The sequence below is a fragment of the Rattus rattus genome, chromosome 4 (genome assembly GCF_011064425.1).
Source record: "Rattus rattus isolate New Zealand chromosome 4, Rrattus_CSIRO_v1, whole genome shotgun sequence".
In the NCBI taxonomy this organism is placed as follows: domain Eukaryota; kingdom Metazoa; phylum Chordata; class Mammalia; order Rodentia; family Muridae; genus Rattus; species Rattus rattus.
This window is the reverse complement of record NC_046157.1, coordinates 85,057,358-85,081,554: the sequence shown is the minus strand read 5'-3', so window position 1 is coordinate 85,081,554 and position 24,197 is coordinate 85,057,358. Positions and strand designations below refer to the sequence as shown.

Here is a 24,197-nt window from a genome sequence, read left to right as displayed (position 1 = left end):
ACTCTAGAAGCTGCCTTACCAAGTAGACTGTGCCTGCACCCCTGTCACATGCTCTGTCATATGCTCTCAGGTTTCTCATTTGTAACTTATGGGAAATGATGGTATTCCGTAGTTTACCTAAATATAGGAAGTAATATTTATCGTGTACTTATTGTGTGGTAGTGATACTCTTCCCTGGTATTCCCAAAAGGAGAGGAGAGAGACTGTGCGCACTCCTATCTGGTGCATGCATGTGTGTGGAGGGCAGAGGGTGATAGCACATTGTCTTGTTTAGTCACTTGTGTGCATTATTCAGTTGTCTTAGAACAGCATTTCTGTTTGAAAACTATTCAAAGTCGGTCCTCCATCCTGTCCCAGGAGCTTACAGTGTCCAGTAATGGTTACGTATGCTGTGTCAGGCCTCCTATAGCAACAGTTCTGTCATCGTTTTATAGTAGTGCAGGATAGGTCATCCTCAAGGCCATCTCAGATCCTAGAGCTCTCTGTCTCAGCTAAACTTCCTTGCCGGAGAGCAGCCAGGATCACCGTGCCTCTCTGTCCTCCAGTGCTGGCTTACAGAGTTGCTGCTGAGCCAGTTTTCATGGGTGTGCTGGGATCTGAACTTGGGTCCTTGTGCTTGCATAGCACTGTGCCCACAGCCAACTCTTCAGCTCCCTAAGTGACTTTTGTTTTTATTGGTCTGGATGAAAGTGGGGGAGCGTGTGTTAAGGGGCTACCGGACCCTCCCTGAAGAATCGCTAATGAGACTTTGGGTGGAGTGCCACACTCTGGAGAACTCTGGAGCTGTGCCAAAGTAGTTTAAAGTGTTCCAGTTCTCTTCCTGACTACAGCGTAGGTACTGAATGTGTAGTGGTCACATAGGCACCGGCTTGATACCTGAACTCACTGAGCACTTTCCCCGCTCTACTTCTTTTCTTTTGAATAAAGACATTGAGTAGAAGGAAAGTGTACTCATACAAAACTGAAATTAATCAGGAATTTGGAAGTTTCTATACTTTTTGAAGTAACTCAAAATTGCCTGTTTCATGTACTTTTTATAGCTAAACATGCGTGTAAGTTTTATTTTTCCTCTTAATCTAGATGAATAATACTGCAGCTAGCCCGATGTCTACTGCCACTTCAAGTAGTGGAAGGAATGCTGGGAAGACCATCAGCTTCGCCGCCGAGCTGCAGAGCATGATGTGAGTCCGCCTTTACACGGTGTTTCTGTTGCTGTTCTAAACTGATCAGGGTTGAAGAAGGAAGTTGGGATCAAATGTATAAACCTTAGCTTAACGTAATCTGTATTTAGAAAAAAAGTAAAATAATCTCATAACATGGAAATAGCTCCATGGAAGACAGGGAGAACTGGATAAAGTGCTCGAGCTGTGCACTGTATTTGAAGATTAAGTACTACTAGCTCTCCTTTTCTCGGGTAGTCAAAATGTTTTCAGAGAAGTTTGCAGTTTTTTTTAATTTTCCTATCTGTGAGCCTGATTCAGAGTAGTTTTAAATTTTGATAGTATTTGAACCATTGCATTTCAGATTATTGTAAGGAGCACAAAGCATTAAAAAATAATAACATACATATGTGTTGAATCTTTGAGGAATTGCACATTTGTTTAAGAAGTCTCCCTGAAGGTGATTGTCAGATTGCAGTAAGGGAGACTACCTTCTTAACTGGAGGGGTGGCAGACAGGGAAATGTAAGGACTGAGTTCTTAGTGCTTTAGGAGACAGGGATCTTACAGGAAGAGGCCACAAGGCAACATCACTTCTTTCCCAATGATTTATCAGGAGGTCTAAAAGACTGTGTCTGTGGAAAGTGTAAATGCCTTTCTTGTGTGTGTGTTTGTGTGTGTGTGTGTGTGTGTGTGTGTAGATAGCCTTTTTACCAAGTTAACTCTGTGTGGTAGTGATCCTTCAAAGCACAATCTTGATAAGTTTGACCACATATACTTTCTCAGGAGACATACTTTAAAGAAACTATTAAGTTTGAAAGCATTTTTTTAAAAAAACTAATTAATTAATTAGTTAACTTTACATCCCGATTGGAGCTGACTGTAGCTCCCCCTCCCACCTCTCCTCCTGTTCCAGTGTTCGTGAAGGAGTACATTACCATAGCCGGTTTGGGGAAAAAGAAAGCATTACCATCACAGTAACTCAGACTGCTCTCTAATTATCAGGGCCTTTGAGAACCTTGGCTGTACAGGTCATCTATAGATACTGAGTTCTCTGAGTTTAAAAAGAAATTTAGGCCTTCCTTTGAAAATTAGCAAACTCAAGTGTGCAATATAATCTCTTCCTTATAAAAATTATGCTCTAAAACTAAAAACTGATAATACTTCATGATTGCTAAGATGGGGAAAAGGACTAATTCAGAAGCTGAATTTTGTGAGCCTGCCTATATTTTGAATTATGGAAAACTTTAAGAGCTTATATATTTATATACTTTAAGTTTTCATTATAGTGTGATGGGCTTTCTGTTATCACTGTTCTACATTATGGTACATTAATTATATTTAAAATATTAGGTACACTTTATGATAAGGGGATGAATATGGTTCTTTTCTGTGACACTAAATTGATTTACTTAGTGGTTTTTAACTGTTAGTTTGGACATTTTCAGATTCTTAAAATTATAGCATAATGAACCCCATGTATCCTTTATCCAAATTTAGCAATAGTTACTCTTCCACAGTTTTATTCGATCTTTTTTCCTAATATTCATTTAAAAATAGTCAAGTGTTTTAAAACTAATCTCATAGAGCTTATATAAACAGTATACAAGTCAGTGGTGAGCACCAGGTGTGCACAGCGTGAGTCAGCACACTGTGTAACTGGCTCAGTGACTGATGCTCCCTGACCTCGGGATGCTGCTTTGTTTATAGCCATTGCTCACTGCTGTCTCCGTGCAGTAGAGCTAGGTGTCTGTGGCAAATACCGTGTGGACTATGAGGCTGAAGATATTTACTATCTAGCTTTTGTGGAGGTTGACCTCTGAGCTCTAAAACTAGCTCTGTATAAAAAGAAAATAGGAACTTTGGAGTAGCGGTGCCTAATATTTGTATCTAATAGACCTAAGACCATTTAGGAGAGTTGGGAAAAAGAAAAGAAAAACTAAATTCAGCACTTTGTATTAACTACTTTTGCACACATATTCGCTAGCGATCTCCCTAAGCTGGATTCAGAATGTAAAGGTTATTGTTGGCTGTGACTCTGGAACAAGTGTGCACTTTCCTTCATTTCAGACCTGAGGGAGCGGCCACTCCTAACAGTACATTCAGCATTGAGAGGCTGAGTTTTTCCCCTCACGAATTTCACCTCAGAAAGGGAGCGAAAGCCAAATGAGGGGATCCTTTTTAGCTTGCTGATACTTCCTCTTACTTTAAAAGCTTCAGGCTTTAGGTTGTATACAAATGGAGTCTGTATAGGACATGCAGTCCGTGGTTGTGTGCATTTTTCAGATGAGGAAGTGAAGACTTAATCCCCACATGCTGGGAGAATTTCACTCCAATTCTCACTGCTGCGGTGTTTGTTTTGCTGTTTTCCAGTCCCGCAGCTGCCATTTTCCGTATGAACTACCTAGTAGTAAGTTGTTTGCCTTTGGATTGCAGGCTCTCTAACTGGGGAATACAACTTAGTATTTTTCCAAGGGTTGATAACGCTGACAAGTATCTAGTTGTGAATTATAGTAAAAGCTGTCCAGTTCCGTTAATTCAGAGTGGTTGCCCTATCCAACAGAGGAAAGCCCTACATCCCTTAAAGAAACAGAACAGCTACCCAGTTACCTAAGCCCAAGGAGGCAGAAAGGTCACACAGGCAGAGGAACAGACAATCTGCTGTAAGCTGTGCCAAGGCCAAGGGCAACTTGTCCACCAGGGCTGTGACTGTGTGGCAGCCGATTCCTTCCCATTCTATTCCGTGTGTATGGCTGTTTGTCTCCCTGTGTGTCTGTGTACCATTTGCTGGCCTATGCTAAAGGGAGGCAGAAGAGGGTGCTGGACCACCGGTGACTGGAGTTACAGACACTGGGAGCTAGATAGGTGCAGAGAATCTAACCTGGGTCCTCCGAAAGAGCAGTCAGTGCTCCTAACTGCTGAGCCGTCTCTCTAGCTTTTCTGTTTGTTTTTCTTTTTTAGTGGTTCTTAGTAATATGTAGCCACTATTGTGCTTCTGTAATGTGTGCCTCCCCTCTTAGTATGTTATGAACAATTTGTATGTTCTTACACTTTATTAGTCTCCTATTGTTATTTCCAGGTTTTCCAGTATTGTTAAAAATGTGAAATAAAATATTGGTATCTATTACTTTAAAATCAAAGAAGAATAATTTTTCAGTCTAGTGTGTTTTTTTTGGTACTAACTTTTTAAGTTTTCCCCCAAGGAAGCTAGGCTGATGTACATTTCTGTGTCATTCTGAGAGCACCCTCCACCCAACCCCCAAATCTACAACAGTGGAGACATGCTGTTGCGTTGTTTAACAGCTGGCCATTTCAATGTAATTTGGTTACTTAAACTTAGTGTGTGTGTGTGTGTGTGTGTGTGTGTGTGTGTGTGTGTGTGTGTGTGTGTGTGTGTATGTGTGTGTGTGTGTGTGTGTGTGTGTGTGCATGTGTGTGTGCACACGTGTGTGTATGTGTGTGTGCACTCGTGTGTGTGTGTGTGTGTGTGTGTGCACATGCATGCTCATATGTTCTTATTCTCAGCATAGGTTTTACCTTCTTGTTTTCCTGTAGTTTATTAGGGACTTCTAATATTTCAAAAGGTTCCTGTCTCGTGAATCCCATCTGGCATTTCTTTCTACCCAGCATTCGGTTTCTTTAAGGATTGTTTAGCGATTTAAAGTACATTAATTTTTTTTTTTTTTAAAACTGTATCTTGGTCAATTTTACAGTCTTGCTTCTACCCGTGACCTGAAGTCCTCTCAGTCTTTATACACAATCCCTGGGCACGTTCCCGGAGTCGGGTCTGATTTTCCTCCACAGTTTACTACTTAGTCCATTTTGTCATTGTTGTTGTTGTCGGGGTGGGCTCTAAGTGAAAGCGATTTTGCTTTAGATCTATTCGCTAGTGTCCCCCCACCACAAACTCCATAACCTCCCTTCCCTCAGGGCTGCAGCTCCACCTTCCTCAGATAGTGTGCGACTGCGTTTGCCTCTCCGCAGTGCTCCAGAGCGGGCGCTCCCTTTGCCAGCACGGCATTACTGTAGTTGTTATAGCTTCTTAATGTGTTTTCATATTCGGTGCTATAGTTCAAGTCTGTCCACATAAGCTTTCTTTTTAAAATATTTTTGGCCCCTTCTTATTTTTATGCTTCCAGATGAATTTTTAGGAATCATTTCAACAAGCTCCAAAACAAATTCTAAGTGCAAATTTTAAGGGCTTTCATTTTTCATTTCTTTTTATGCTTTTTTGCTGTATCTCAGATTTCAGACATGGGTCCCTGCAATCCATTTTACTTTTAAAGTTGATTAATGAAGTAATTTTACATTTAGAAAGTTTATTTGAAACAACCCCTGATAGAAACAGTAAAAACAACCAGACTAATGAGTGGGCTGCCTAACCAGTATATGATTAGAGACCGAGAACTTCTCGGTTTTCTTTAACATTTGTTTTTCTTGCTTGAGTGTAGGATTGTGCTGTGACTGCAGTGTGTAAAACTCCAGCCAGTTTATCACTTAATTTTAAATCATGGTAGTGATTTTACTTTTGAGTGGCAGAAATGGTCAGTTTTAAAAGGCCAGTTCAGTTTTTAAAAATAGATCTATAATATTGTATTCTAACAGAGTAATATTTATCAGTGTCCACTCAGTGGAATTCAGAGACCGAGTATATTTAATATGTTCATTTTTCAACATGAGGAAAGTGATAGAATGGGTCTCCTTATGACCAGGTCAGTGAAAGCCTCTCTACTGTGGGCCAGCAGTGCAGGAGTCCGGAGCTCCCACAGATAGAGCACCAGGCGGGGTTCACTACAGTTCAGTGGGCTTCCTCTGCTGACAGTCTACAGGAGTCTGTTCTACGACACATTGTACTAGTTTTCTTTGTTTTAACTTATCTGTTCCCATAGTTTGAATTGTTTTCACCCCTTGGTGGTTGCTGATGTACTGTTCTCATTGAAGACATCTCACTGTCTTACTCCTTAGCAGGGGTAGGCCAGGCGGCTGGCGATGATGGGCAGTAGGAAGCTTGAGGAGAGTTGTGAGGGGTGGTCATGTAAAGGAGGTGGGCAGAGAGAGTTGACGGGAGTATGTTCTCTGTGGCATAAGCCGCCTGCCACTCAGCAGAGGCAGTGCGCTTCCTTTCCTAGAGCCTCCCTCTGCTGGGAGAGGAATGGACAGTCAGGTAACTGGGCTGATGTGGGAACCCAAAGGGCAAACGCAATAGGAAGTTATTAATCTGACATGTTGGAGGTCCAGCCTTGGGATGAGGTCTAAAACGCAACTGAGTTGGTCAGCTTGGACACAAGTGTGAGGACGGATTGGAGATTTCGGCGCACTGTACGTTTATGTAGAACATGAGCAGTGCCCGGAGCTTGAGGGCCACCAGCCTGAGTTATCCTCGATGAGATCTGCTCTGACTTCTGTGTGCTCTTCATCTGTGCATTTGACACTGGGGTAACGTTCCCACAAAAGGCCTCACTGCCCTTTCTGACAGTGCCATGTTGTCTTCGTCCAGTCTGTTTCCGGGGCTTTAGACCTTTCCCCGAGGTGCTCTCGCTGGCATCTTGTAGGTGTCTGGTAAATGCGCAGCTGTGGTAACTGACATTGTGTTTGGGAGGACAGCCTCCAGGGGACGGCAGCAGTGGAAGTCTTAAAAGTTTCCGAGTAGAGGAGGAAAGAAACAGGGGCCTGGAGAGTCAGCCTTAGACTGTGAGTCCATATTAGGAACTCAGACGGCTGCCTTAGTTCAGGCGTGATTTCCCTTTTGTCCTCTTACTAAGTTGCTTTTGGGTTTTGTCTTATATGCATGAGAGTACTTTAAAGTGTGACTTTCTGCATTTAGAGTTGTGATTTTCCTAAGCCCTCTTCATTTCTTCCTTCACAGTTGTGTATTTACGGATGCCTTGTGGGTGTTGGGAGGAGGAGGTGGTATAGTAAAGTCTGGCGAATAGGGCGGAGTCGAACTGTTTTCTGCAGTGTTGTGAGATGTGGGAACAGTGTTCATCTCTAAGGTGGATAAGTCAGATAATGCATACATGTCATTAGCTAGATGGTGCCTGCTCAACAGAACTCCATGTAAGTGACTGTCAAATTAGACTTTGTTGGATTATAGGAATAGAACTGAATTTAGCACTTTTTTTTCTTTTTAAATTGTGGACCAGTGATCTGGTATTCGGAGACAAAGGAATGGAAATCTGAGTGTCTTAGACATTGGTCAGGCCAGTCCTTTATTGATTCATGAGGATGTAGAAAGGGCTGATTTGTCCCAGGGTAACTAGTTAGTTCAGCACTGAATACCTGGTCTTTTGAATGTCAACTCTCCACTCCTATCAACTGTCTCTGCTATTAGTGTTCATTTGACCAATTCTTGGTTTTCCTTATTTTTAAGCTGTCAGTACTTAGTTTTGTATTTGAGATGGCACTGCAGTCCGGGACTCACTTTAACAATGGATGGTGTATACCATCGGAAGCATTTTCACTAATCCCAGGCACCATCACTTTATTTGATTTAAATCAGCTATCAGCTATTATAGATCGCTCTGAAAACTGCATTCATTGAATCTGGGATGTCTTAAATTTTATACAGTTGGAGCCGGCATGGAGCCGACAGCAACCCCTCTCCCCTGCAAACTTGGCTGCTCTCATTCTCCAGAAGCTGTCTGACAGACAGACACCGGGATGTGCTTCGCACTTTTCAGCAGGCAGCCATTACTGTTCTTAGTAATTCTTTACTTCGAAGTTAGCTCCCCCTCCTGTTTCTCCCTTCTCATTTAAAGTCTTAACCTCTAGTCCAACATAGTGCCTCTGTGTCCAGCTGTGTCCGCTATTGCTCTGTGAGGTAAGCAGCTTTCCTGTGGACATGGAGTTCAGTGGTGTGCGTTGCACTCATCTAATGCAGGCGATTTCTTATTCTTGGACCACATTTGTTCTAGAATATTCTTGTATATTAATTTCTAATGCCTTTTGTTTATTCATTCAAAAAATGATTGTCTGCCGTGGGATGGCTCTGTCCATCTGGCAGTGAGCACAGCAGAGGACCCCTAGTCTGGTGGATGTGCTTCATATTCCACTTCTGTTAGAAATACTGATGTCTCGGTTTTTAGACTTACTTCTGCTTTTGTGGGGCCATGTTCTTGGGAGTTTACAGTATTGTACATTAAAGTCTTTGACCTAATTGTGCACACTGTTGTGTTACGGCTGTGGCATTACTTTTGATTGCAGTTTTGGCTCAAGACTTGTTTTTCCTATGACATGTGAAACCTTTGAAAATGGAGTGTATCTGAATCACCTTCTAGTTTTACTTAAAATTAGTTTAAAGCAAGGATCTTTGTTTAAAAGGCAAATCAGAAGAAATTCATTTCCAATAAGAGAGAATACAAGCAACATGAATTGATTGTGAGTTGCATGGACCTAGAATATTAATCATTTTTTGTTTCCTTATTTACATTACTGACAGATAATCCTTTGTCTAATTTTAGATTAGTTTAGAAATTACACTGAAATATTAGGGTTTTAATGTTGAAATACTAGGATTTTAATATTTAAATAAAGATTGGCATATTAAATTAATGAAACCCAATAAATAGAAGAGGCATAACTTAAAAAATTATCCAATGTACTTACTCAAAAATGTGTGTGTGCTAACCTGGTGGTTGAATAAGAATGACCCTCACAGTTCATATTTATGAACGCTTAGTCACCAGGGAGTGAAACTCCGCTGAGTGGTTGTGTCACCAGGGTGGGCTTTGAGGTTTCAAAAGCCAGTGCCAAGCCCAGTCTGCCTCTGTCTCACTGGTCAGGATGTAGCTCTCAGCTACTGCTCTAGCACCATGCTCCCGCCATGACAGTAATGGACCAAGCCTCTGAAGCTGCGAGTCCCCAGTTCAATGCCTGCTTTCCTAAGAGGTGCTTCAGTCGTGCTGTTTCCTCACAGCAATAGAACAGTGACTCAGACTTAATGGTACCAGTTTTAGTAAGTCTATGTCTGCTTTTGGAATCCCTTATTATTTTCATCCTTAAGCAGTGCCATCTTGTTGTGTATTGTTTTAGCTTTCATGGGGTAGTGAGGTTTCACATTTTTTATGAAGTTAATGAAAAATATTCTAGTTTAGTCCTCATTATGAGTTAATCTTGGCAAATCCTTCTTTAACCTTGCATTGATGGTTTTGCTCAGAAAACTTACCACCCTTCTCCATGTAAGGAGTCACATGTAATTATGTTTCTTGATTTTTTTCTGCCACGTGCATTCTTTTAGGATGCTAGTATTTTAATATATTTGAGAAGTATAGCCTGCTGCATTTATTTTTATTAACCTAGTTAAAAAGTTTGTACATTAAGATCAGAGTGTTCTGAGAGCTGGAGATGTAGCATCATCTGAGTGGTGTTTGAGCTTCAGGTGGCTTCAGGCAAGCACAGTTTTTAAAACCTGCAAAAATAAATGGACAGCACATCCCTATCTCTCTATCTCTGTCTCTATCTCTCTCTGTCTCTGTCTCCATCTCCATCTCCACCTCCATCTCCATCTGATGTTATCCGGCTCCGAATGCCGTGTGACTATTCCTTCTGGGGTCATCCCTGTCGCTGTGTTGTGTGTTGAAGTGTTTCTTTGGTGCTCATCTGTCACCCAGAGGCTGTAACTAAAGCCTCCCATTTGAAATGTGAGAAAACATGGGGATGTAGCCTTAAAAGAGAACGGAAACATTGCATACATCACGTGACATAGACTTCAGTTAGAAACCCAGTTGTCCACTGCAGGTTAATTTATCCACACAAATCCTAAACTACAGAGTGTTAGCACAGGTCTGTCTAATGTGATGAATAATTCTTTAATATTAGCTTCTTTGGTCATAAACTCAGTTTTTGTGAGTTTTTTTTAATTGAAAACATGTTAATTTTTAAAATTATACAGTGTGCCTACCACTCTTCTTTGTCTACAATCATAATTGTCATTTAAAAAGTATTATTTTTTCCTTATATAATTTCTTTAGCATGTCTTGTTTTCCTGTAACTTAACCACATTTGTCTTTTTCTTTTTATTAAGCACTTGTTACTCATCTAGCCCCCCACATTGAAGATACTCTGTTGAGTTCCTGTGCTCTGCAGGCGTGAGGCTAGGTGACGTGTAGGACAGGGCATGGGGTTCTTGCGTGCTCATGTTGCAGGTGCAGTATGTATGTGTTTTGTATGTCTTGGGAGCCTTGACTATTGCATGAGGCAATTGTTTGCCCTTTCTAGTTTATAGATGTATACTTAGGTACAGAGACATTAAAGATTTACACAGAAGACATGGGTTTTAAGTTGCCAGGGTAGAATTTGACTTCACGATTCCTAATTTTGTACAGCACTGCTGTTGTAGATGGGAGGCAGGTGCATAACGCAAGTATAGTTCTGTCGTCATGGAGTATGAGGCACAGTGTGCTTTAAGCTCTGCTTTCTGAGGGTGTCTGTGTGGCTGCGCAGGGCGGTGTGGTTCTTACTACATTATCAACCCTTTTCCACCACAGTGGGCTTCTTTAAAAAGCTTTCTCAAAACACGGTAGGAGACAAATGGATTTTGCAGCTTCAGTTCTCCTAGACTCACCAACTAGTAATTAAATACACTTAGATACTTGTGTAAGTAGGGTCCTCCTCAAAGGTAGACACTGAGACAGAATGGCTGGAGATGGAGAACATAAGTATGTGAGAAAGGTTACTGATATTCTCCTGTGGTAATATAGAGGTGGCTAAGAGGGTTTTCAGCTGGGAGGAGGAATCTTATGAAACTAATGCCATTTGATCTCTTTCTTTAGACACTTACTATTTGAACCTTCGGAAACGTGTGTGTGTGTGTGTGTGTGTGTGTGTGTGTGTGTGTGTGTGTGTGTGTGTCAGGACGGGTAAGGAATATCACAAATAAAGGAGAGCACATGGTCCAGACTTGGACTAGGAATGAGGCACAGGTAGCTTAATGTATCTGGAAGGAAATTTGTAGGAAATACTGGTAAAACAGGTGTTCAATATTGGAATGTGGCAATGAATGAATGACTAGGGAATTGAATCCTTTGTCTAGGCATAGGAAACGTTTCTGAGGTGTTTGCCAAGTGTCAGGTATGATGTGCATGAACACTAAGTAGCTCCCTGGGAACTGGATTGGCTGGGGGACAGACGGTGGCCCCAGGAATGAGGCAGAGTGACAAATCACAGACATTGCACAGGTTAGCTTGTTAGGTCTTACGGAAGTAGTGAACGAGTATTGCAGGGTGTTTGATCACACTGTGAACCCCGAGACTGTGTGGAATTCAGACAGGCCCTTAGTACACATATTTGACCCAAACAACAAAGGTATTAATAGTTTATAGAAGGAAGCACCCTTGAAAGTGATGACTAATTGAGAGGCAGACAAAGTCAGAGAAATGTTTGACAGAATAGAAAATGACCAACCCTTCTGTGCTAAAAGAAGGAGACAGTTTTACCAGGAGAGTTTTACAGAGACAGTTTGAAGAGAGAACAAGCTGGACACAGGGAAAGACAAAATGAGCCAGAGAATGAGAAGGCGCCAGAAGATTAGAATGGATTGCTAGAGTTAGTTTGAGGTCAAGCAGAGCAATTCAGGAGAAGCCAGCATGAATCAGTTAGCATGGAGAGGAGTTTTTAGCCAGAACAGCTGAGTTGACCAGCCAGCAAGAGTGAGAAAGCAAAAGAAAAGGTGCGCTTATTCAGCAGTAAGTCTCATAGGCAGAAAACATTCTAGGCCTAGATTAAATCTAGTAATCTAGAGGCTGGGAGATTCCAGGACTAGGCCTAGGTTAGCAGACAGAGGCAGTGAGCCTCTGCGATGACAATTAATTCAGGAGAATAAAAGGTACTTTTGCAAACTAGTTAAAAGAGAAAGTCCAAGGTCTTTATCTTAGAGCAGTGGTCCCAACCTTCCTATGACCCCCAACCATAAAATTATTTTTGTTGCCACTTCATAATTGTAATTTTGCTTCTGCAAAACTTTAAATATCTGTGTTTTCTGGTGATCTTAGCTGATGCCTGTGATCCCCCAAAGGGATGGCAACCCACAGCTTGAGAACGACTGTCCTAGAGAAGTTGGAAGCTGATGGTATTAGACTGAGCAATGAATTTTGTCATTTGTATCTTAATTCCCAAAAAGATTTGAGGTCTCTGTCAGGGTTGTTTACAGCAGAGTTATAACACAACAGGATAGGGCAGGGGAGGGAAATCAAAGTGAAGCCCTAAAGTAGTAGAGACACACCATTAATGGAGTGTAAGTGGACAGAATGTGTATGGTGAAGTCGTTCACCAATGCAACAGTGGGACAGAGGCTTCATTCTCTCTACCAACAGCAGCAGGAAAAGCGCATCACTGTACAGTCTCAACACAGCTGACTTAGTCCATGAACTATGTATCAGGTTTTAGGACTGTCCCGTGTGTTTTGGAGGTGAGGCCTGAGAACATTCCTTCCATGGAAGCCTATGGGACACTATGTAGTCAGCAACCAGTGTCATTAACTAGATGTTGATAGTAAATAGAAAATCCAAATATTTGGTTGAATCAGTAAAATCTGACTTTGAGCTGGGGAAATAGCACTATTAAGTAGAAACATTGATTTATTTTTAAAGGTGTTGGTGGCAAGTTTGATCTTAAGATTGGTGCTTTCAGATTGTGCTCAATGGAGCTGTAGGAATGTCATCATAGCCTGGAGAAGGCCTTCCTTCTCTCTGCAGCGAGAGCTGCTCCCTGGTGTCTGTTTGAGACGCTATCTATGTGCATCTTAAAGTTTGCTGTTTGAACAGAATCATAGCTCGGAAATGTTTGAAACTACTGATTCCCAAAGTGAGTTCAGAAAAAGGGTTTTAGATTTCTATTCTAGTTTGAGTAATGCTTAAAGTGAATGATGTTAAATCAATATCAAACAACTACATATGATATTTTGGAGATATATAATGTTTACTTATCTTTTGTGATAAGGGTACATGATAAAATGTTCCACTGAGCTTGAAAAATGGATACAGTCACATTCAAATGATTTTTAATGAGCATAATTTCATAAAGTCGAGACTGATTTCACAGTTTTGTGCTTTGGCAAAAAGTTTGACCATCCCCAGCCTACCCTGGCTTTAAAGACACCAGAGTGTTCTTTTATAGTCTTAGGAATGCACATTGGGGATTCTTTTGTAATACTTGATTATTTTTACATTTAATACTCATTGAGGATATCCGACGTTTTTGACAGTTTGTTTCACATTTTTACTTCAGAATGATGCAGCATATGTACATGGATAGTTTCTCTTTTCATGTTCTCAGAGCCATCTTAATATATAAGTCTATTGTCAGACTTGCCAGTTTGTTGGGTTCTGAGTCATGGAGAGGTGGCTAAGCCTGTAAGAATAAAGCTTGAGCGGAGGCTAGGACATGGTGGGAGCTGAGCTATCCTGTTACAGCTCATGCACAGGGAGCTTAAGGTTTCCTGTCTGCTGTTTGGTTCACTGCCTCTCCTGTTGGCTCTCCATTGGTCTTACGCCATTGCTAATTTTTGAAGTGATCTATTCTCTTTCTAGGTATTCTTTTTGTCTTAGACTCACCTTACAGAGTCACTATTTTATCTTTTTCTCCTTGAGCCCTCCTAGTCAAAAACAAGTACTGGTTTATGTACAATTTCTGTGCCCAAAGGATTAACATGCTTTTTGATACTTTTTGGTACTCTTAATTTTCAGTGATTGTTAAATGTGTGGGAGCATTCTCTTCCTTGTAGTCTCTTACAAGGCACTGGCCACACCATCATACAGCTACTAAACCACCTGACTGCTTGCACAACTGTACCAGATATATGCAAAGGGAAGGCTCCACATTTGTGCTCTCTGTTGAAAATTTAGGATCTAGGGCAGAACTCACAGGACATATATGGGGAAAACTGTTCATATTTGTGTGAGTGAACAGCAGAGAACATATTTTCAGTTAAGGACAGATCTGTATTAAAGGTGTAAGCATAGGTAAGGTAAGTGCAGGCTGACTGGATGAGAGAGTTTCTGGAACTCTGGGGAAAGCAGCTGAAGCAGTTAGTGGTCAGCCCTCCCTCTACTCACTGCTGACCATAGCAGCAGCTTCGTATGCACATCACAGTGCACGCCAATAAGCAGAACTTGAATTCCTCTTTGCAATGACATTTTTCTTCAGACAGTAACCATGCAAGAGAAGAGGGGAAGAACAGGCGATCACAGGCAAACACTTTTTACCAGGAAGAAAGTGCTATAAAGCATCAGAGGAGAGAGGACTGGATGCAAAAGTCACCCATCAGCTTGAGATCTCTGCTGGTGAGAGTTTGGAGTGAGGAGTAGAGAGGGTTTGTGAGTGTGTCAAACATGCTAGGAACAACATGATTTTACTCGACAGCAGCAAGACTCACAAATTGAGTCTGGGTGACGACCACGGGATGCTGCTGTAGGAATGCTGTAGATGTGCTATGAACTTAGAGGCAATGTGAGGAGAGGGGAGGGAAGGGGAAGATTGTATGAATGCATGATGTGCTCATCTGCACCGAGTAGAAAGACATCATGTACAAAGACGTCATGATTATATCACACTTGAAATATAAAAGCAGAAACCTTCAAGGCATCTGGAAAACTTGTCTGATGAGAAATTGTTGGCAGCATGGAGGACAAGCTAGTAGCTGATATCATTATGTGGTGTCATAATTTGCAGGATGCCTCAAGTAAGAATGAGACAGCATTTTTCAGGAGCCCATTGTGCAAGTGCTTGGTCATTGTGGGTAAACTTCAGGGCTAAGGGGACATGTGTTCTCTCCACATGTGAAAAGTTATGTTTGGAAGTAGAATTAGGTTCTCTTTTTCCCTCTGGGCTCTTGAGTCCCTCCGAATGAGGGATTAATAGAAAGCTACTGGATGCTCTGCTCAGTTTGAGAAGTGGGCAGCTAGGCCCTCACTTTACTTAGTGCTTTCTGGAGCAGGCCTAACAAATTGAGGCTTCCCTGCTGCTCCTCCTCATGTACAGGCCCTCCTTTAAAGGAGGTCTTGGAGTCTACACTTAACACGCGTTCCAGGCCCTGCTGATGCTGACGCTGATGCTGCAGCCGCAGCACTGTGTGCTCACGGTGGGGAAGCCGTGAGCAGTCAAGTGTGTGGCAGTGAATGGACGGGCTAGACAGCTGACTGTACTTAATAACTCCACAAGTGTTGTCAGGTAGGGTGCAAGCACTGAGTTTTTATTGAGTTATCGTGGGAAACTTTGGTGATAGGTGCTGCTTATTGATGAGGAGTTCAGACAGCGTGTTCTTGCTCAAGGTTGTATGAGTAAACGGAGATTCAGACACTAAATGAAGACCTTGCTGCTGTCAGTTTCTCTCAGGGCCTTTCTCTTTTTCCTCTTAGAATAGATTTATTTTTAATATATTACTTACAACTTGAATGTGGGAAAATGAAGGCTTTATACTGATTGAACTTGTCAAATAATAGAGCCCACTGCTAGCTGAATTATAATTCTGTAGTCTATGTTCCTGTCTTTTAGGTGTAAGGGTAGCTCTCGTTACTAGTTTGGACTCCTCAAGTATGCATACAAGCATACTATATAATTTAAAAAGCTGAGATTGTGGCACATGTAATTTAGCATCCTGTTTTCTCATAAACATAGCTTTAGCAATGGTAGAACTCTTTTCACCTCTTGCCACCTCATAATCAATAGCACATTCAGGAATTCTGCCTGGACTACAGTCCTATTTTCCCCTCTCTCCTAATACCTCGATTGCCAAATTATTCCACCAGTTTATTTGGGAATTTTCAATTTAACCTTTTGCTTTTGGATGCTGCTGTCAAGCCCAGGGCCTTATCCATGCTAGGCAAGCACCATCACTGAGCTATGCACATCTTTAGTGCCTAGTAACAGCAGAGTCAGAACTACCATATCAGAACCACTTTATCATTTCCAAATTACACTGTCGTTTGCCCATTTCATTGATCTGCAGAGCCTTGAGTTGTACATTTTAGGGAAAGTATCATGACAAACCAATGTCTTATATTTTTTTTCCTGGATATTTCTAATTAAAACTAATATGTAAAGTTGTTTTCTAAAATGCAATACCTGGGATTTTACGTTTGTATGTGTACTTCTGTTAAAAGGTGAGCCTTCTTTATCTAAATTTTAAGTTGTTATCTTGGTCATTAGTCCATGGAAAGGGAAATGTGGGGTAGGAGTGCTGTTGGACTTTTGAGATCTCCAGATAGCCTTCGCAGTCCGTCCTCCTGTCTCTAGATATGTGAAATGTTTAACCCTATGGTCATCGGCAGGGCATTCCCCACCTCCCCCCTGTTGGAAGACAGGGTTTGACCATTATTATTTTAGGTTGTAAATAAAGATAGTTGTAAATTCTTGATGTTACCAAAGTTGAATTTTTGATTCCTAAATGATATTACTAATCATGTGAAGGGTGCTATGGACATTGCCTGAGACTTCTGATTGTAGTGACTAAGAATTACCAAGTTTCTTGAAACTCATTTTCTGATCAAACCTAGACCCCTTTCCCTTGATAGCCTTTTACTTTTTCTTAATTGCTTCGATTCCCCAATGGTTTTTATGTACAGTGATGAGGACTAGAATAGATGGAGACACAGAGATTACCTCCTTAGTAGTTTGTCAAAGAGTAGAGGAGCCCACTTCTGAGAACCTTGCAGAAGAAGTTAAGGATCAGGAAGTGACTTCACTAAGGCCAGTATAATATGTACAGCAACTGTCCAGAATCTAAAGGCTTGGGCTAGCTTGTCCGCTATGCAGTTGTGTGGCCGCTGTCAGGCTTCATGACTTCATTCTTTTTCCTTATCTGGGTAATTAGGGGACCCATCATAGAGGGAGTTGTGAGAATTAAAAGAAACAGTGTTTTCAAAGGATTAGCATAGCTCCTGGTCCAGTAACTAAATGGTCAAGCCCAGAAGCTAATAGATAAACAGACTCAACCAAAGAAAGGTAGCAAACAGTACAGTTTCGCGGACACGTTCATACACTCCCTTAGAATCACAAGTAGCATTAGGCACTTGGGTGTTTTCAGAGTATGTTAATTTAAAATACAAGTATTTGGGGTATAGATTGATATGTACTTTAAAATGTACTGGTGAAATAGTGACTTTTTGTTCTATTTGTCTTATAAAGTTGTCTCTGTCTTTATTTTCCCTTTACTATTACTTATGGTCACAGCTATAGACCAAAGAGAGGAAAGGAAGTGTAATGTTTTATTATAAACAAACCATTTTTTTGGAGACAGTTTGCCATGAATGTTTTACATATTAATCTCTGCTTTAGCTTATTTCTAGACATAAATTGAGTAGCCAGTGGCTCCCATATTTTCATTTACCTAGGGGTGTGTGTCTGTTTATAAAAGCACCCAAGGCTGGCCCTGTCTCACTGCTCATCTCCCATGGTTTGCGCCTCAGGCAGAGCTGTTGGTCACCAGATACGGTGCCACTGGACCGGGGCAGCCAAGTGTGGCTCTGGGAGCATTCAATGGCGCACACTCTGGATTTTTTTTAAAGCCGATGCCCACGTGGTGGAGGCAGTTTGTTTACTTTGCAGGATTCTTACAGTAAATAACGTGAAAGCCAACTTGTGAGCTATTTGTGCTTCCTCAGACTAACAATTGATTAGAGTCTAAACTGATTATATTTCCTTATCGTTTTTCAAGTAAATGCCTTTTATAAAGCAGATATAAAGCATATCCTTAAGGCTATACGTGTTCTTATCCTACCATTTCATTCTCCTATGGGTGCTTTCCTGTGTCTTGCATTTCCTGGCTTAGCATGTGTTTCAGGTAGTGATCTGTAATGGTGGCCTCTGGAGTAAACAGGAGGCCCTGGGTGGTGTGAGCCTCCATAGCACCCAGGTAGTATCCAGGGAAGCCCTTGTTTTGAGGGTTGTGGAGGACCGAGCCCTTTCTCCCAGTCCTTTCAAAAAACTTTCACTCTTGCCACTTCCCATCTCTCACAGGATTCCCAGTCCTCCTTCAGAGAACTAGGCTGCATATAAATGATTTTGATTTTTATTTAGCATAGTCTCATGCATGCTAGGATGTTTTATATAAAAATTGATGACAAGATGAAAATAATGTAGTTGAGTTCCAGTTATATTACCTGGGATTAAAACTAAGTTAATAGTTTGAAAAGGCAAACAGCATTTGCCTTTATTCTTGCAAGCTCAGTAGCTGTCAGAGTTTGAGAGCCCAGTTCAGCAGAATGTTGTCTGCTGCGGAAATACGCTGCTGTTTTACCTAGGGACAGCTACCTGCAGTCTGTGCTGGAGATGCAGCCCTGTCAGTCAGCTCCCGTCTCAAACACATGGATGCTGAGGTAGTAATCAGTGACTCTGCCTTTATCGTATTCTACTACTTAGAATCTTTGAGAGTGTGTGTGTGTGTGTGTGTGTGTGTGTGTTTATATATATATATATGAGAGAGAGAGAGAGAGAGAGAGAGAGAGAGAGACAGAGAGAGAGAGAGACAGAGAGAGAGAGACGGAGAGACAGAGAGACGGAGAGACAGAGAGACGGAGACAGAGAGGGAGAGGGAGAGGGGGAGGGTCTGCTACATCTGGAAATGCTCAGAACTTGTTTGCATTTTGAGGAGAACAGTGTGCGGTGAAAGTAGAACTTTTTGAGGGTGAGGTTCACGTTAAGTAATGATGGACCTAATGTGAGGAAGCATAATATTGTGAGTTGTTATTTGGCAAATGAACTTAGTGCAGGCATTAGCTGCCGCAGCCGTTTATAAAGTACCATGTGCAGGGAGCTGGAGAGATAGGCTGCACAGACCTTTCTCTGTAAATCCCCAGAGTGCAGCTAGAGTACAGCCTTTAGCTTATCCAGGGGGACGATGCCCTGTAAGTTTTAGTTTGATATTCTTGTTGTATTCGCGGTGTATGTATATCAAAGAGCCTTTAGAATTTGTTAAAAATTTGTCGATCATTGTCAAGTTAGGAGTTGTAGGTCTTAAAGTTAGAATTTACTTAAACGCACCTTCTCTACTCTGAAATAAATTTTTATTTCTAATACAACCGTGCCAAAGTAAGTTTTCCCAAGTAGAATTATTCCGTATTTAGGTCCACTGATAATGTTTAAAATAAAAATAAACTCCTAACAACCAAGGGTGGAGGCTGTCTAGATTTGTTCCTAGTTTTCTTTTTCATGGCTTTTCAGAAGTGTATCATATTATAAATACATTCAAAATGTTTTGCTCTGAGGATATGTAGCAGTCCTGTAAAGGTTAAATCAATAAAAATGACTTGGCCACATTCCTCCGCCTGGCTGGAACAGGTAACCCGTTGTTTTGGGTACCCTTGAGCTCCTGGAGCAGATGACTATGGTGTAGCCAGGAACCGACTGAGCTTGCTTTCTTGTGCAGAAGCATCAGCTTTAAAAACCAAGATTTCCTTGCTTCTAGAAACGGGTAATTTTAGAGCAGCCCATACCGGTGACTCAGTTATGTATTTTAAATGTATTAGAATTTTGGAGCCTTTCAGTCTTCTCAGGTGCTAAAGATATACTGTAAACAATAAGGAAGAGACATGGGCAGAGAAAGGGCAGTGGTCAAGCCTTTCACAGGAGTTAGAAATGTGGTAGCTGTGTGATTAAAGAAACTATCATATATGACGATGAATTTAGATGTTAGACACTTCTTAAAAGAAGTCCAGTTTAAAAGAAAAGTCTGTACTCAGTGGGTTACTGTGTTCAAATTGAAGCTTGCTTCTTTAAACTGCTCAAGTAACTTTGGTTAGAAGTGTATGTGTTTATGTTCAGAGTGGTTCTGCATTGTTTCAGTAGTCATGCGCTCCCGTTTGTCTTTTCACTGATTATTTCACGTGCTCTGAGTCTGAGTCTACAGATCACATTATTTTTATAGCTGCCTTTCAAAAGTTATCTTTCAACTTATGAGAATGAGTAAGGGCACTTTTTCCTTGAACGTTTCCTTTAAAGGAAGCATCATTGATGGTATTAAGTTTTTTATTAAAAAATTAATGATCATGTATCTGCATAAAAGTAAGTAAATAGAAAACTTAAATTAGAAGTTTTAGTGAAGTTTTACTATAGAAAATAACTTCCTATTTTTTTTACATGTAATATATTTACTTTATAAATAAATATTTGGGACAAAATTTTGTGTTACATTGTTTATGGGAGTACACAATTTAATTTTAAAGCCAGAAAATTGGTTGGATTCATCTCAATAAGAAATTTATTACCTCTATGAGAGATTTAATCATTTAATAAGTAATTTAGCAATTTAAGACCAATATTTTGCTTTTTTTAAAAAGTATTTAAGTTTTGATAGATTAAAAATGCATATGAAAATAAAGATAAAATTTGAAGCCAGGGTACTTTAAAAACTCCTATGTTCTTGTGATTGATAATTGAAATACATCTCTGAGTGCCTCTTCTGACGGCTGGAGTACTCCACTCTTGTGTAATGTGCCTTGATACGCCATAAAGGACTTGCCCTACGTCACGATTGAAGTTTATGCAGGAGACTTCTGATTTAGATAATAGATAATAACGTTTAGATAATAACGTTTTTAAAATTAGGTAGATATGAGTAGTAAAAATTTCTAAAAATAAATTTTCTTCCTAAATTATAGAGACAGACATGGATAAAAGGTATGTGTGCACATGTCTATGTATTTAGTTACACTAAATGTGAGATTGTAGAGAGTTTTGTTTGAATCCTGGAGCTCATGGAAGTGTGAAGCGGTAGTTTCTTTTGTGAATTAATCATCAAAAGTTGGATTACTGAATTTCTTATTTATATTGCTTTACTAATGCACTGCAGTACAGTTTTATAAAAAAGTAGTATTTACCTGATTGCCTCTTTAAATAGTGTGTGTGTGTGTGTGTGTGTGTGTGTGTGTATGTGTGAAATTTAATTTTGAAAGAACACTAGCAAAATTTTAATGCTTTTGCTTTTAAAAGCCGAATCACATAAGAGATTTATAAATTTCGTGACAGCAACCCATACATTTTACTAGCTTATCCCTGCCAGTTGTCCACTCCTAAGGCACAGCTGTTCAGTGAGTGTTCTCTTAGTCTTCTAACCCTCTGAGTGTCAGGGTCTTCCCCGGGGATGCTTACACACATTTTATTCTCTCTGGTTTCATCCTGCTGGGGAGGGATCCCAGGACTCTGAGTATAGGGCTCCAGCCCTAGCCCTGACATACATAAATACATATACTTATGGTTTGGGTCAAGGTTCATAGAAAACTGATTTACATAATGTGGATTGTTACCCTAAAGGGGTTTCTTTCTGTGTTACATACACTATGGTGGAAGTCTAGGAAGCAGAGTAAGAGCTGTCTTCTCCAAAACAAACAAAACAACCGAACCCTTTAAAAACTGTACCTAACATAAAATATCTTGTAAGAGAAGACAATCTATACCTTTTCCCTTTTTGATACTGTTTTCTAGCAGCTAGTTACAGTGATAGAGCAAAGGGCTGAACCATTCACTGTATAATGTACATTGTTATATAATATCATATATAGTATATGGTAGGATTGATGCCATAACCTGATTTCTGCTTCAAAGTGCATTCAGGCTACTTAGATTTATTGAAATGATTCTAAATTATATGGTGGAAATAATGAATATTACTAAGTATCTGTTAAGGAATATCACTTTTCACTTAAAGAATATCTTGGGAATTCAGTTTTAAGTTGAGTTCAGTACAGAAATTTAAAAAGAAAATTGCAGTTGTTGAGAATCAGTAGGAATTAAGCATCTAGTGTCCTAATTACTTACCCAGGTTCCATGGGCAGTGAGTAAGTGTCTAGAAGATATATCTGTTTAGTGAGAGCTAAGATGGCTACGAATCAGGATCTCTTGGTGGATTGATAAAGTTCAAATTGGCTAGAGTAAACTGGAATGACTCGCTTTACTGATGGATGTCAGTCACTCATGGCTATTTGGATTTATAATAGGAAAATAATATCTTTGGATTTTATAAATATAATATTTATTGTTTTAATAGCAAATTTCTTCATAGATGCCTAGTCTCTATTTCGATTTTACAGATTGATATTTTATTGCAGCGAACAAAGTATTGTCAGTGTGGAAAGTAATTGTTTTCCAAGAGACACAAACAATTCCTTCATTATATAACTTACAGCAGTTATTCTTGATTAATAATTACTATTCCAAATTTCATAGTCATTAGGGCATATGCATATGTGTATACCATGTATAAAAATTTTAAATCAGACTGATACCCAAAAAAGAATTAAAGTTGAATATATGTATTTTTTTTCAGTATAAAAATATATCCATGTCCATATAAAGGTTGTGGAATACCACAATATTATTATTGTAAATTTTACAGAGAAAGATTGTGTATAAATATGTTTTAAAACTTTATTGGTAATTGTTATTTGGTTTTGGCTAGCATTTTTTCTTTCTTTATTTTTTGCTTTTATTGAGCCACAAAAGAAATGTAGTTGTGAGATAGCTGACCATAAGAAATACATACATAATGGTTTGGCACACTCAAGTCTCGTGCAATTTTAAGGGGAGCTATAAATGTGTATTTAACTTTTGGGAGTTCCAGCTTAATCTTTTATGTAGATATATGTTTATAGTTGGTGGTACAATGACCCAACATTCTCCGTGTAGAAAAGTTAATTTTACTGAAAATCAAGAATGATAAAATTAATTTATTTGACTTTGCAGTCAAAATTAATTATATAGCATAGAATGTTGAGATCTACCTTATTAAGAATGTCACTAGTATAATGTCACTCTGATGTATAATTTCTGAAGAGATATGGCAGTAGGATTAGTAGCAGTCCCAAAGTCTTTAAAGTAGTTCTCAAAATTTTATTAAATACATCTTGACAAAAGTACTAACTTGGCAAATTTTCTAACATCTATGCAATAATTTTTAACACTCTTAAACGTTCTAGAAAATTGTATTTATGTCTGTATGTCAGTAAATTCTTTCTTCTAAATAATAGACTTAAAAGAAAAATATAAACAAGGTACATAACAGTTATTGTTTATTTTTATCAGTAATCCTCACATTTTATGATTTTTTGTTCCTTGGATATATAGTGGATTCAAAAGTTACTGTCATTTTAAATTTGTGTTGCTGAAGGTCGAAGGCCTGTGCACATTGGGTAAATACTCTACTCCTGAGCCCCACCCCTAACCTCGAGATGCTAGGTTTTTGGGTATTAATAACAATTTGGAATATTTCTAGGAAGAGAGTGAGTAACACATTCAGCACATTTTTCCTTGTGTAGAAATATGAAGTACTTCCATAATAAGCAGCATAAAGGAGTCTGAGCGCTCTAGTTCATCTCATTGGGGGACATTATAATAAGTGTGACAGTTTCTAGTTCTTAGTGGGAGAAAACACACTTATGAAAAAATAGGCTTTAGAATTAACTCCTGTTTAATAATAGCAAGAGCTTGAAATGTTTTATAGGGTGTTTCTTACAGCCATTCAACAGTGTTGCAAACCTCGAATCCCATGACCTTAATAGTACTCTATGGGAAGGAAATTCCTAAGAATTCCATGTAAGCTGAAGATACTCTAAGCAGTATAATAAAGGAACATTTCATCTGGGCTGCTGTAGAAGTCTTAAAAAGTTATATGGCCTGTTTTATTTGTGTTTTCTGTTGAACGAACAAAAGTCTGTGGTTAACTATGGTTAAAATTGTATGGGAACTCCCTTTGAATAAGGCGTAGAGTTTCCTCATTTAATTTGGTTTGTAACACTTTAGTCAGAATGCATAACCAGTGAATACTGTTGAGTGTCCTTTTGAAATGACAGGAGGGTTTGTTTAGGTGTATATTGTGTAGAAACTGTATAGAAGATCCATTTAAAACCATTGCATGTTATACACTTGAGGTTATCAGAAGAGTTTACTGATATTTATTTAGAAAATATCAAGTATTGAAGATTACTGTTGTCTTTAATATAGGAGCTTAGTGCCAGTTTTGTTTTTGACTACTTTAAATCTTGAGTTAGAGTTTTACAACTTTGTTTCATTGGTGTAGGAGAGGAAAAAAAATAATTCATTAAGGTAACCTGTT

At 39.6% G+C, this 24,197-nt stretch overlaps 1 protein-coding gene across 3 annotated transcripts in view; it reads left to right on the top strand.

Moving 5' to 3' along the window:
- Nucleotides 1-24,197, top strand: part of Supt3h (SPT3 homolog, SAGA and STAGA complex component) — a 326,190-nt gene that overhangs the window by 10,829 nt on the left and 291,164 nt on the right. For all 3 annotated transcript variants that reach the window (XM_032900679.1, XM_032900680.1, XM_032900678.1), the window contains exon 2: nucleotides 1,081-1,181. In XM_032900679.1, coding sequence (XP_032756570.1) covers nucleotides 1,081-1,181 — 101 coding nt within the window. The remainder of the gene's footprint in view (nucleotides 1-1,080; nucleotides 1,182-24,197) is intronic.